The sequence below is a fragment of the Gadus chalcogrammus genome, chromosome 9 (assembly GCF_026213295.1).
Source record: "Gadus chalcogrammus isolate NIFS_2021 chromosome 9, NIFS_Gcha_1.0, whole genome shotgun sequence".
Classification (NCBI taxonomy): Eukaryota; Metazoa; Chordata; class Actinopteri; order Gadiformes; family Gadidae; genus Gadus; species Gadus chalcogrammus.
Window position 1 is genome coordinate 8,482,771 of NC_079420.1, and position 14,853 is coordinate 8,497,623.

Genomic DNA, 14,853 nt, shown 5'->3' on the forward strand with positions numbered 1-14,853 from the left:
CTCTCTCTCCCCATAATGGCTGAAAAGCCGGCGAATTCCCCATAGCAGTGACCTTTGGCCTCAGCCCGAGTGTCATTACGCTGACCAGCCATCTCTATCACCCCCTGATCTGCTGGAAGCACCACATCGCTGTGAGAGCATGGAGGGGGCGGCGGGCAGGGAGGGAGGGAGGGAGGGAGGGAGGGTGGTGGGAGGGCGGAGAGAGAGGAATGGTTGGTAAGAGCGACAGAGTGAGAGAAATTGTTTGGCTCTAAAAATAAGGGAGAGAGGTTGAAAGAGAGAGAGGGAGGTAGGGGGAGAGAGGGTTGGGGTTTAATTAGAAAGAGGATAGAAGAATAGGTGGAGCTTTGTGTGTGTGTGGGGGGGAGGGAAGATTGCAGGTAGAGATCAGAGTATTGGGGTGAGTGACTTGGTCGGAAGGCAATGGAGAGAATTAGAGGCATAGAGGGAAGAGGAGAAAGCACCGGGCAGGAAAAGAGAAAATGGTGCGAGAGGGAAGAAGAATGAGATCGGATGAGACAAGTAGGAGATTTAGAGAGAGAAAGAGAGAGAGAGAGAGAGAGAGAGAGAGAGAGAGAGAGAGAGAGAGAGAGAGAGAGAGAGAGAGAGAGAGAGAGAGAGAGAGAGAGAGAGAGAGAGAGAGAGAGAGAGAGAGAGAGAAGAGAGAGAGAGAGAGAGAGAGTAAGAGAGAGCGAGAGAGAGTAAGAGAGAGAGAGAGAGATATGGAGGGGGGGAAAGAGAAAGCGAGTGAGAGACACAGGGATAGAGATAGAAAGAGAGAGAGTGACAGAGAGAGAGAGAGAGAGAGAGAGAGAGAGAGAGACAGACAGAGAGAGAGAGATAGAGACAGAGAGAGAGAGAGAGAGAGAGAGAGAGAGAGAGAGAGAGAGAGAGAGAGAGAGAGAGAGACAGAGAGAGAGAGGGAGACAGAGAGAGAGCCAGGGAGAAACAAAGGCGATGCTATTTCAAGGCCGTGCCTACTGATAATGTCACTCCACCTCAATGTGCAAAGCGTCACTGTCACGTCTCCACCGGCGTCCCTGGAGGATTTCCCTATAGATCAGATAACAAGCAGACGCCTGACAGCACATTCTATATGACACCTCGAAGGCTGAATGGTGACAGAATTAATTGGAACTGCTGCCCTCTCCTGCCACTCTGTCTCCATCTGTACAGTGAGGCTCGGGTCCAGGCTGAGGTCCAGGCTGATGTCCAGGCTGAGATCCACAGTTAGGTCCAGGTTGATGTCCATGTTGGGGACGGTCTGAAACAGCGCGGGGGAGGTCCGAGCGGAAGGTAAACGCCAGTCACAGCTACGTGTGGAGCAGCAAAACCGATTGATGTCATGGAAGGACTTCTGTTTTAATGATGAGCACACCACTAAATAGTCCCCCTCTTTCACAACCGAAGTAGACTTCGGCACCCTAAAGCTCCAAGTCACCATCACTGAAATCACATGTTGGGCTGTGCCTCATTGCATTTATTTATTTGCAGTAAATATGTTCTGTAAATATATTTTCATGACACTGAAACACATGTTTTCTGAATAAATGTATGTGTGTCTAAGCCAATCACGTCTTTACATCTAAATTAATTTCTAGATGTTATTTTGTGACGGTCCAGCCTTCCTGCTGTGCAATCATTTCAAGTCATTTGAGTAGAAATGAACAGTTAATGAGTGATCCGTTGTTCATTTCATGCTGCATTGAATGCATCTCTGTCCCTCTGTAGCAGACTAATTCCTACACGGCCTGATATTCAAACCTCTATTTTATTTATTTGTTCAGTCAGTATGTGGTTATGGAGCAATTTACTAGGCACAGCTAACAATCAATTATAGGGCCTCTTCTAATCTTCTCTCAAATATCTTGTAGTCCCTATCTGAATAATTTCAAGAGCTTTGTTCATTTGGGGCTGTACTTGATTGGCCACTGGGTGTACAGCACACCACCACGACGCCTGTCTTCATATATTCACTCATCTTCTCCCCACATGCAATGACAAGAAAGCATTACCGGGAATTGAATTCAAAACATTGTGAAATGAAAGATTGACATTATTTCCCATTAGACCTGCTACAAAATAACATATTTTTTTATTTCATATCTGATTGTTTCTTTTTTACTCTTGTATTTAATGGCAGTTGTAAAAAATTTGACTGTCGTCTACAAAAGCGCTACACAAATAAAACCTTTCATTTTTTTGTATTACCATTATTTCCTGTCTGTTTGCCTTCCTCTACCATCTAAAATATAAATGACCCCTGCTCTGTTTCGCCCCCCAGGTCTCCTATATCATCGAGGTGTGAAAACACTGCTCCATCTCATCGCTGCTGGTCCTGCTATACTCATGCCGCTCTGTCTGCTATGGCTTTTTATTCCTATGTGATGTTGAACCATGCTCACATGGAAACAGAAGCCATTTTAGACACCGTGAGAGAACCACACGACAGAGATACTCCTTCACCCACAACATGTCACCTCTCAATACTTCCCCCGTGCTAACAACGATCCAGCCATGCTCATCTTGACAATGTGTTTGCTTATTCAAGCTCTGAAGATCAACTTGTCGTATGTGTACTTGGTTCTGGCTTGAGACACACCGGCCTGTCCTGCTGCAGACGTTTAACTGACGACAGTTAGGCCAGCTTGCCCTGTTTTGTGTTTTTACAAGAGAATTACGATAGGAGGATTCATTAAGAACAATAATGATTGAACCGATTTGAAGCATAATAAATCTAGAGCCAAGTCGAGGTCAACTTGACAAGCAGTCAGCCTGGTTGTTGTAAAAAATTAATGTGGGAGTTCGGAACGTGTGTGAAGCAAAGCATCAAGAAGGAAGACACAAAGCAGGAGCCACCGATACAGATCTTTATTAGCCAACTTGAAAAGGGGCACTTGGTGAACCACTTGACAGCCTGCAGGCATTGCATTTCCCTTTCTGCTTGCTCTTTGTCTCTTATACACATTATTAAAATAAATCTTTGACATGAAGCATTACACCAGAAAATAAACTACCTACATTATTATACAATATAAGATACAGTATGAACAGGATACAGCACCTTTTCTGTGTTCTAGCAAATACATGAGGGTTGATTAAAAAGTTGGAGTACGGACACGGATGAGTGTGTGATTTTTGTGTGTGACGGTATCAGTGCGTTGGATGAACTCCTAATACAGGATGAAGGGCCGCGCACAGGCCCTTCAATGCACCTGAGTTCATACCAAAGATAACCTTTATGTTTGTTTCCTATCAGCCAACACTTGGACTGCTGGGAGGCTACACAGTATCGTTACCATTTAGAAGAAACTAGAGAACCAGCTGGATTACTGTCACCGCTACAGAGAAACAGTTGGATTGCTGTAATCGCAAAAGGTTCTCGCGTTCCTTGCTGAGGACATTGGCATTCACATTACCATACAAAACGTACATGTTGCAGCACCATGTTATGCATACATACAGCTAATAGAATGAATCGATGTGGTCAATGTAGTACAGTAAAGCAAAATGCAAAAGGAGAAACATGTTCTGCTTGATATCTTTGTATAAGCATGTTGAAAAACAAAAACAAAAAAAGGTGCGGCAACAAAAATTCTAGATTAGTTAAACTCTTATGCGGTACTTTTACAAAATAAGACAATAAACTCTTAAAATTTTGTGAATGCAAAACTTGCATCTCTTGAAAAAATATAATGTATTTTCAAGTATTATTTTTTTCTTTCCTTTAGGTGTATGGATGAAATATAATCTCTGAAATGGAAATTGTCCAAAAAAATGAATTAGCAGATAAACAAATTCATGATAGCCCAACAAGCATCGTTGACTAAAAGTTAATCAGTCCTCACATTTGTAAATTTGTGTTTGTAATAAAAAAAACACCTTTCAAAAGAAGACATAAAGTGACTATACAAGTATTAAGAATTTCATTTCACAGAAAAGAGCTGTGCAATCTCATTCACCATAATGAATTGTCATAATAATTTGTAACTGCAAACAATGCAGTCTCCTTTTCACAGATCCCACAGCCCACCCCTCAGTTCATTGATTCCGATGTGTCCTTTCTTAAAGGAATCTTAAAGCTAGTGAGTTTTTGGCCAAATAGTTGGCTCAGGAGGTGGTTCTGAGACTCTGCGGTCCGGTAGGAATGGCTTTCCATCGACCTGACTCCAATCTTCGGCCGAGGCTTATTCAGGGAATTGTTCTTAGGAGTCGATGATCCCTTAGATACTGGAGACTGCAAACAACGTCCTAAAGTTCCCTTTTTCGCCTTGCAATCCCCATTCACATGGGCTACAATCTCTGCTTTCTTTGAAAGGCAGTTGTCAAGCAAGCCCCTCTTGGCCTGCAAGCCCAGATTGGAAGTTTTGCTCTTGGAGATAATCTTGTTGCTCACAACATCGTCCCTGACTGAAGAGAGCACTGCATAATCGCTCGGGCCCTCTGGTTTCTTTTGCGATGAAGGGCTCTCGCTCTTGTTGAGACGAAACTTCTTTTTCGTCTTTGCGTCAACATCAAGATTCTCACGCGTGGCAGGAGAGCAGATTCTCTGCGAGCTACAGGGAGACTTCATCTCTTTCCTTTTCTTTTGCTGTCTCAGAGACTCCCTGTCCTCGATTAAGTCTGAGCCATTTGATGACCCTTTGATGGTCTGAGTTGGTTCCGATGGCCTCGTCGTGCTGGTTCTACAGCCTTCATTGGTTTTCATCAGGGACGCTTTGTCTTTCGTCAGACTGCTTGCTTGCGGCTCAGTACTGTTTGATAGATTGTCCTGCCTCCCGTCATTGCTGCCGTTAGGCTTGTACGATTCTTTCCCCTGGCTATCGTCTCTCTGTTGATCTATGTGAGACTTTTCTGAGGTCTGGTTGTTTGCTACAGATGGATTTCTTGTTGAACCGGGCAAATCCTCGCTGGATGCGACCGAACACCTACTCTCTGATGCTTTCTCCCTGGCGTCGGCTGTGCCGCTGTCAGCTGAGGGGGGCTTTTCTCTCCCCCGCTCTTGTCCAACGTCACTGTTCTCTTTAGAGGCTAACCTCCGAGATGTTGCCTCTGCCGGGATACCTGCCACCTCGTCCTCCTCCTCCTTAACATCGCATAATTCAGAAGCGGGTCTTTCACAACCCTCTTTCACTGGCAGCGCTGGCAACATGCTGGGATATCTTTCCTCTTTCTGGGGTGATTCCGATTCTGATGATTCATTGTGAAAGGAACATTGATCGAGTTCCCCAAAGGGGTCTGGATATTCCTCAACATCGTCCTCCGTTTTAACACTCGTACTCTGTGGGTCGTTGCGATAGACGTTGGTGCTCGTCTGTGTGGAGTCGTCAGCCACGGTTACGTTTGATTTTGAAGACGGCGTTTCAGAACTGGGGTTCAAGTGCAGGGAGCCAACGCTGGCTATCCCACTGTCTGAGCTGTTTTCTTGCATACACTCGCTCATGATTTTCCTCTTCTTGCCTGGGGGGAAGTCTGACGTCACGTTGTCTTTAGAGGTAGCCGCTTTCACAGGTCTAAGCACCCCTTTGAACTTGAAAATCTTGTTTCCCCCCAACAGATGTTTTTCCATGTGACGGTCAAACTGCTCCTTTTTAGAAAAGGTGTAGTTGCATGTGCTGCAAATGAAGGATTTCTTGATCACGTGCATGACATCAGCACAGAGCTCACAGGTGTAGAGGGTTGTATGTTTTGACTCGAAGTCTTCCATCTCCTCGTGCACCGTCTTTAGGTGGTCTTTTAGTTCTTGGGCCTCCTGGTATGAAACTGGACATTTATGACAAAGGAAGATCTTCTCCAAGTTGTGAACCACCAGATGTCTCTGGAGCTTGAATGGCTTAGGGAACTGTTTCCCGCAGTGATGGCAGTCTCTGGAGGGATCTTTGCAGTTAGGATGCATCTCAACATTTCTAGGCGTGTCTGTTTTGTGGACGACCTCGACTGGCTTCTCACTGGTTCCGTTACTGTTTTTGCTTTTCTGAACTTTGGGTTCCAATCTCTCTGCAGCAGCAGTCTTCCCCTCCCCCACCGGCATGTCAGGAACTGCTGGTTTCTCCTGAGCCTTTTGGACTTTGGTGGATTCTTTGTTGGCTTTGGAAGGCCGGTGTTGCATGATGGAGGTGATGAAGTTCTTCACAGCCGTCTCCTGCATGAGGGTGCCTGGAATACCTAGCATCGACCCCTGTGTTTGGCCCTTCCGGGCAAACTGGGTGGCATGCTCGCGCAAGTGTTCATTGTACATCCAGACATCGGATATCTCTTTCAGGCACATCCCACATGTCCAGATGCCCGCTTTGTTCTTGGCATGTTTCTCTCTCAAGTGGTCTCTCAGTTGCTCCCTGGAGCTGAACTTACGCTGGACACACATATAGCAGGTGGGCGGCGGGGAGGGGTTGTGCGAGAGCTTATGGAAGTTCAGCTCACCCAGTGTGAGGAACCAGGTGAAGCACACCTTGCACTTGTACTCCTTTTCCTTCACCTTTATGCTTCCATCCTGACGCTTCCTGCCTCTGCGTTCTGTTGGTTTCTTGGATTTCTCTGTGTCTTTGTTCTCTGGGTCAGGTGCTGCTATGGGAGGACCCACAGTGATGTCTTTACTAGACTCAAAGAACTGGATCTCAGGCAGCTGAAATGTGGTCTTGATATTCTGAATGTCAATGCTGTGGAAATTGGGAACATTGTCTGTGACACTTGGTTCTGGAGGATGGGGGGCATGAGGAGGCTTCACAGAGCATTGTGTGGTCTGCACATCTTCTTTGGATTTGATTGGGTCAGAAGATACCTTTTGCTCAGCAGGAAGACTTGCATTGTCGCTCAAGCTGCTCCTTTCCACTAAGGATTTATCAATAGAGACTTCGATTGGACTTAAGTGGTTGCTGACAGGCTTCTGGTGATTGTCAGGGATTTTTTCATGATCACTGACACTTTGATTGATTTCTGACGCCGTCTTGGGATCCCCCTTCAAGGAGCTGTTGTGGCACATATTCAACATGATGGCATCATCTATAGATATTGTCTCATATTCACAGTGGTTGCTTTGACTGTTGTTCAATGTTTTGTCAGTTTGATTGTCAGCGCATGGGTCTTGAGAAGGAGGGCAGTCTTGTAGCGTATGTGAATCAGGGGAGAGCTTCTGTCTTTTGTTCTTCTTGCTGTAAACTCGAGGAGGCTTTTTCCTCTTTGTGTCCTCGTCTCTGGGGAAGAGCTGTGAAAATGTGGCATCGTCGTCGAGAAAACCTTTAACCGGGGCGGAGAGAGGGTCATCTGCTTCCTCTGAAGGAGCTCTTGTTTTCTCACATTCTATCTTGACTAACACTGTTTGAAGTACTTCCTGTGCAACTTTCTTCTCTGGGACTTCTTTATTTTCTTGGACTTCTTTCTTTTCTTCAACCACATCTACATTCACACTTAGTTCACAAGATTCTTCAGTCGTCTCCTTGTGTGGAGGTCCACAATCCTCTCTAATGTCCTTACATGATTCTTCTCCATTGACCGTCTCATTCAAACTTCTGCATTCCAGTCCGTCAGTGTCAGTTTTGTATAGCTTTACTTTGCTTATTTCATTTGAGAGATTTGCATCTTTTGTGGGATTTTTGGTTAGGCTATCCAAGCCACAGTTTGAAACAACACAGTTTGGAAACTCTTGAGTTTCAGTAATTGTCTTGTTTAGCAGATTGTTTATCTTTATTTGGGCTTCAGATGACTCAGAGAGCTCTTGAATTCCATGGTTTTGGAATTCAGGAGTTATCGCTTGTAGAATGTCTGTTTTCAATATTTTAAGAAGCTCATCTGAGAAAGAGTCTGTCTGGTCGCTTACTTCGCTGTTTTTGTTCTTCCTGGCTTTGTACATTTTCTTTACCTTTGTAGACAGGGAAGGCTTATGGTTGGTTATTTCATCTGCTGCCAGTGTAACAGCTGACTCCGGTGCCTTATGCTCTATGATCATATCTGACTCTGACGCATTCAATGGGATTACAGCATCATTTATCTCAGGATGGAGACTTTTAGAAAGGCCATGTATTTTGTTCTGGAAGCACCGTTGTGAATTATCTTTGAGGCGCTTCTCGGTAGTTGATGGTGGTTTGGAACTGAGAATATTCCTCTGATGATTTGGAATGTCCAGGATAATGTTTTTGTCTGCTTTGACTGAATGTTTCATTGCCTTGTGTCTTTTTAACCCTGGGACTGTCCTGAAGCACATGGAACAGATGTCACAGAGTGCTTTCCCCTGTTGCATGTTGCTCCTCTCATCTGCCATTTTTGGCGAGGCATCCCCTTGTAGATGGTTGACTATGGGTCTTTGAAGTTTGTTCTCTATTGCTAGTTGTTTTTGTAAAGCATCCACCTTTTCACAGATGATCAGGGGCTTCAAGGTGAACAAGCCGTCCGATGTGTCTTCTCTGTGGTATTTTGTTGCGGTTTCTTGCATACACAGAGCGCTATCATCACCTGATCCAGCTTGACTCATGACGTCGACGTTGACAGGATCAATGGATTTGACGGTGTTATGGTCAACTTCCACAGTTGTATTGACATCGCTTGAGGAATCTGTGCATTTATTGTGAGGGGGAAAATCCAATGCAATGCTAGGATATTTTAGACATTGGCTGTCATCGCTGCCCTGAGGTTCGTCTGGTAAATTCAGTTGAGCTTGTGAATCTGTCTTTGATGGCTCTTCTGTTTCTTCGTCTGGTGTGTTTTTGATGGACATCAGTGCTGGGTCAATCCTGAGCTCACACGGTTCACCAATCTTTCTGGGACTCTGGACCATCTCTTTATCCTCTGCATCATTCTCTGGTGATATAGGGATGTAGTCATAATGCTTGAGCTGTGGGGGGTCATTTGAGATGCAATTGTAGTCCAGGGGGCTGAGTCTAAAATCATACAAAGTGTCGTCCCTCTTTGTAACATCATCTGATGCCTCGGGTGGCTCTGCCACGGTGCTCGGCGGAAGTGGTTCGGCAGAGCTGGTTTCATCGCTCAACGTTTTACACCCGTTAATCCCAAGATCCAAATGAGGGGGACTAATTAAAGTATACTCCATCTCCGCTGCTGTGGTCAATGGCTGGTCGATGTCCTCTGCCTCATCGATGTGTTCCCCTTTGCTGCTTGGGAATGGTGAAGAAGGTGTGTTTGGAAGTGCTTCTTGCTCGATGGTTGTACTGTCACAATTGCTTTGTGACTGACATGTATTCTCTTGCATTTCCACATTTTCCAAGGACGGTACCGGAGAAATTGGAATGACGGGAAGATTGGCAGGTGAAGCAGGATATGAGGTACATTGAATATGTTCTGCATCCATATTCCTGCTGCAGGGTGAACTTTTGAGGCTTGCCACGAGATCTTCTTGTGGAAGTTGTGCCCCGCTGTCTTCGACAGTCGGAAGCTCTTCTACTTGCTCCTGAATACTGTTGGATTGAACATCCGATTTAGTTTGTGGGGGATTCACTTTACAATAATCTGGACCCTTCTGGATGTCGCTAGACTGTGGCTGCATCATCAACATACTACTTTCTCCCTCGGTGGTTGGAGCTTCTGGGCTGTTTCTACCCTGGCATTCTGCGTTGGTCTCCATCAGTATTGGGCTGTAAGGTTTTTCTGTGGTCACTACCTCCAGGGGACTTTCGGCTGCAAGAACAGCACTGTACATCTCGGTGTGGCTGTAGTTTTGATGGGCAACATGACCATCAAAATCCTCTTGTTTTGTGATGGTGGTCTGCATGTTGCTATCCTCTTGTAGATGTTCTGAAGTACCCAGTCCCTGTTGCTCAGCAAAGGGTGAATACAGATGAGCACTGTCAGCATGGAACTCAGAAGCCCTCTGTAGCAAGCTTGTTTCCTTCACATCCTCTGTATTCTCACTCAGCTCTTTTTCGGCATCAGCAGCATTGTCTGCTGAGGGGGAATGGGCATCTGAGTCACTAGTGATTCCCTTAACTGCCTCTTCTTCCTCCTCTTGACTGTCTATGGCGGAGTGTTTGTCATCGTCCATATTGCTTTTGAAGAGTTTATTTAGATTGTCCAATGCATTACTGTTCGCACAAGTCCCCTGCACCACATCGGAACCCTCCATCTCTCCTGAACCATAGGCAGACTCCATGGTGTTGCTGTCAAGCGTAATATCTTTCTGAAGGGATACATCATCTGTGTTGGCCCCATTATTATTGCTCTCTAAGGGTTCACTTGACTGCAGCACAATCGGGCGGATTCCATCAGCAATGGGCTCAGTGGTGTTGGACAGAGACAGAGACTGTGACTCATTCAGAATGAATTCAATAGCCTGTTTTTGCTCAATGATATTTGGAGATAATAATATATTGTCCGTCTCTGTAATGACTTCCCCCTCGCTGTGTTCTTCTCTCTCTATTGCATCAGATAGTTGACATTCAATTTCTGAATCAAGTTGGCTTTTGCGTGGGCTGACATTCATCTCCTGTTTTTCCGATATAATGGATTCTTCTTTGAAAATAGAGTCTGAAATCACCTCCAGGCTTTTAATAAGATTCTCGGTGTATCTTTTCTCTTCCAGAATTTCTTCCTTTGTTTCTGTAAGAGTTTTTTCTTTCTCACAGTTTGTGTGTTCAGCTGTGTGCTCGCTGATTTGTAACAATGCTGATTCATTCTGTGTTGAATGTACACTTGTACCTATATCCGTCACCTCGTCTTCCCTTTCGCTGAAATGTTCAAGAGGCCCCGGCTCATTGTGTGTCGGAGTATTTTGGTCCACCTCAATCAGGTCAAACTGGAATGGACTAGACCACGGTAGAACCTGGTCGGTAAAATGTTCGGATGAGAGACTGCTGACCGGCACACTCAAGGATTGCACAGAACAGTGAATATCCAGACCGGTGCCATCATTGTCAGAATCATCGATCAGCCGGAGGGGAGAGAACTTGCTCATTTGCAGATGTTTTCGGGTGTTTTCGGGGAGCAGTGCCGGACTCTGTATCTTCGTCGTCTGTAGCTGGTTCTCAAGTTCACTCACAATTCTCTTAATCTCGAGCTCGTCCTCTGACGCACAGCTGTTTAGATTTGCACTGTAGTCCATGATTTTATCTGGCAGAGATAAAGGAACGTGATTAAAATCTGATTTATTTTCATTGGATTTCACTTCGTCTCCCTTGTACTGAGAAATCTCCTCTGGTAGCACTGGACTGACATCCACCATAAGGCTCCACTCTCGTTGTTCCAAAAAGGGAGAGAAAGAGGAATCAAAAGCTTCCTTCTTATCAAGTGTGTTTTCTATTGAGCTGAACCCCTCTTTCTGCAAAGGGATGTCTGAATAAAGACTGTTATCAAACCCTGCCACCGTCAGGTCCCCAAACACAGATGATGTGTCAAACGACAGTGGGGACTTCATCAGTCCGTTGTCCTGATCAAGAGGATAAGGCATGAGGTGAGATGTGTCTTTTTGTAGTAATGAATCGTGGCTTTCGGGTGGAGAGAGGCACACGTCATCCATGAAGGAACTGCAAAGAGATGGAGGCTTGGGGGCAAAGTCCTTCCCTAATGCAACTGCATCTTCCTCCTTGCAGATATCCTCACTGTGCTTATCAAAAAAGTCAGTGTTTGTAAACTTTGCTTGTGTTGCCTCTTGCCCCGGGCTATCGCTTATTTTGCATGTTGCTATGCCCTCAGAGCCTCTCTCCTTCTCATGATTCAAATCCTCTTTGTTGACAGTGACGGATTGCGGCGAGTCAAGCTGTAGTTGCTCAATATGAGCATGACAAGATTGGGCCGTCAAGCCGTCTTTGTGAGTTTCGTCTGTTCTCTGTGATGTGTTCATGTCATAACTAAATGTGCCGATTTCTCTGCTATGTGACTCTGACTTCGATATCGTAAGTGGGTTTTTACATTTCTCATGGTTCTTGAGTGCATTATTTGCTTTGGATGATAATGACGACATATCAGCAATATCTGGGCTTGAATGAGAGCTCTTGAGGATCTTTGAACCGTCTTTGACAGAAGAATGACCAGACTGATCTGCATTCTCCATTTTGGAAGATTTAGTGAAGGACAGTGCTGCAGATGTGCGGGTCTCGTCGTACGACTTGTGCGGCGATGATCCCCTCTGCTCCGGAAACTCTTTCGTCTGCATCTCCGTCCTCTTCTCACAGTCTGAGTCGGTGCGGTCGGTGCTTTTGGGACTGCTGACGTTGTCGCTAGAAACGCTCACAGATGTACTGAGGTCGCTGCTGGTGGAGGACCTGCTGTCCCGCCTCCTGACCTTCTGATGGGAACCATATTTCTCAGGTTGGAGGGAAACCGCTTCACTCTTCTTCACTTCAAAGCATTCTTTGGACTCATGTCTCCATGCGGCCTGCTCCCTCTCCCCCCTAGCCCTCCATTTGCTCTCCTTAGTGTACGTGTATTTACACCGACTGCTTTGGCTGAGACGGCCCTGGGTCGCAATTTTCACGGGTTCACATTCGTCATCTGCGTCCGACACATAATCATACTCTCCAAAGGCTGGGTTCTGCACGCTGGGAGTGACTTTGTCCATGACAAGAGAGAACTGAAGGTTTTTGGTTCCTTTAACGTGGAGCTTATGAAGCTTGTTCTTCTGTTGAACTATCTTGTGAATAAGCTCCTTGCTCCAAGTGCCACCACTGCTTCTTTTTCGTTTATTCTCTTTGATGGCTTTGGTTGTTGGTGGAGATGTTTGGGTTGCAGTGGATGGCTGGGATTGTGTTTGTGTGGATGCTCTGGACACCGAGCTGTCCTGAAAACCTTTAAGACCGCAACGCTCAGCAAACTTGCTGCTGAGGACTAATCGGGGAGCGCGGAAATCCTCACTTGAAAACTGTTTACTAGCATCTGTTTCTTTAATATCTCTTTCCCTCAACATCCCCTGAGGGGAGATTTGCGATTGTTTAGGAGAGGTCTCTTTCTTTATGATCATTTTCTCATCTTTCTCCATATTCAGAGACATTTTCTCAAATTTGATCTCTGTATACTTGTCTGTTTCGTGTTTATCATTGGAGTCATACAGATACTTTGATTCTGTCGAATTCCTGTCCTCTTTTATAGTTTTGCTTTTACAGTCAGTGGCAATGGACTCTTTGTTTTTCAAAGATTGTTTGTTCGAAGTTGTTTTGATAGTGGTAAGATCATCGTCAGCAAATGCATCAATAAAACTGCTGTCTATCTCTGCGTTATCTGACTGATATCCCAGTCCATTCAACGCTTCTGTAATTAAACTGTCAAGCTTAGCATCCTCCATTTCCAACTCAGGAAGAGGGACAGGTAGATTGCCAGATCCAGAGAACAAACTGAGTTTGAGTTGATCCTCCTTGTGATCGCCTTTTGTTTCACCGTCACACATCAGCTCTCCATTTTTATTAAGGCCCAAAAGAGATAGATGAAGATCTGATGGACATCTCGGTATGGATGTGTTAGCACCATGTGTCTGAACCTTTGATGGGTCTGCGTGAAACTTTCTGCCATCTTCCATCTTGGATATGTCTTTGAGGTCAATGTGTGAGAAAGAATGCTGAGAGCAATACTGTTTATGACCCAAGAACGAGGCCAGGTTGTTGAAATTCTGATCACACTGCTTACACGTCAGCACCACATCTAACTGGTCCAGATTAGCCGTTGCTAAGGAAGTGGCAAGCAGCTGATGTGCTGAGTATGGCGGCGGTGGTTGATGATGTTCCAGTCCAAAGCTGTCCATGAAACCCTTGTTTCCATCCATATTATTTTTAGGGTTCACACCGTTGTGCAGGTAGCTCAGCATGTCGTCTTTTCCTCTGTCCGACCCATAAGGCATATTTCGGGGGACTTCAGAGTGGAAATGATGAGAATTGTTTCCCAAGTGGTCTGAGGGCAACTGTGTCTTGGTCTGGTGCTGGTGATAAAATGTTGGAGGGACGCCTGTCTTCGACATCGGGCCATCCTCTGAGCTATGGTTAACAGGACTGGTGGATGTTGGAGAGAGCGAGGAGCAGGTGCTGCTGGAAGTTGGGTTATGCACTGGTGACAGCAGAGGAGAAGGCAAAGGGGACTCATACGGGGACACCATCATACGGCCCACGGGGGCTACCTGTAATGGTGGATAGCTATAGTTACGGGACTGTTTATTTTTTGGCTCACAGACCTGTGCGTGGTTTGCCTCTGCTTTGTAATTTGGCATAGCATTGCTGCTGCCATGTTTAATAGCATCTGGTCTTTGGTTCGAAAAAACATCGTTTGTTTTATTGTTTTGAAAGGAGTTAGGAGTTTTCGTGGGGGCATTCTTATGGGATTTACAATCATCCTGCCAGTCAGAGGGAGAAACCATGTAAGCCAGTTTTTGGTTATTAAGTTGCCTCGACAGCTCTATTTTGTTCTGGCTTGCAGTGACAGAAGTTTGCCGTAGCTGTTGCCAGGGCATGATGCCATTTTTTGACGAATTGGGCCTTTGGTCTTGGAACTGAAACTTTTCATTCATATCAGCAAATGGGATCGTTTGTTGCTCAACTGATAAATATGTCGAGTGTGGTATTCTGTTATGTACCTTGTTGTTGATTTTTTTATCAAAAGGCCCTGAGCCCAAGTGAATGTTATTGTGTGAAGAGCTTGGATAAGTTTTGTTAGCAAAGTGTAATTGGCTACTTGGACCTTGTGAATTACTTCTTGAATGATGCACGCTTCCTTGAATAAGTGCTCTCTGGTTGGCACCTGTGTCTTTTGGGTGTCCATTACTCTTACCCCCAGCATCAATAGCCAGGTCCCCATTATTTGCCTGTCCAAAATCCTCTGTGCTCTTTTGTAGGGTGCTTTTCCCCTGTTCAGGGTGCTGTGTGCTGGAGCCGGAGCTGTCGCTACTAGTGGAGTCCTCGCTCTGACTCCTGGGACAGAGCAGAGATGATGCTG

General features: G+C 45.4%; 1 protein-coding gene across 4 annotated transcripts in view; it reads right to left on the reverse strand.

Moving 5' to 3' along the window:
* Nucleotides 1-2,099: 2,099 nt before the first annotated feature.
* The window catches only part of LOC130388587 (zinc finger protein 469), a 153,129-nt gene continuing 140,375 nt past the window's right edge, over nucleotides 2,100-14,853 (reverse strand). For all 4 annotated transcript variants that reach the window (XM_056597955.1, XM_056597954.1, XM_056597958.1 and 1 more), the window contains one exon: nucleotides 2,100-14,853. This exon is cut by the window's right edge and continues 1,340 nt beyond it. In XM_056597955.1, coding sequence (XP_056453930.1) covers nucleotides 4,037-14,853 — 10,817 coding nt within the window. In that variant the 3' untranslated portion in view covers nucleotides 2,100-4,036.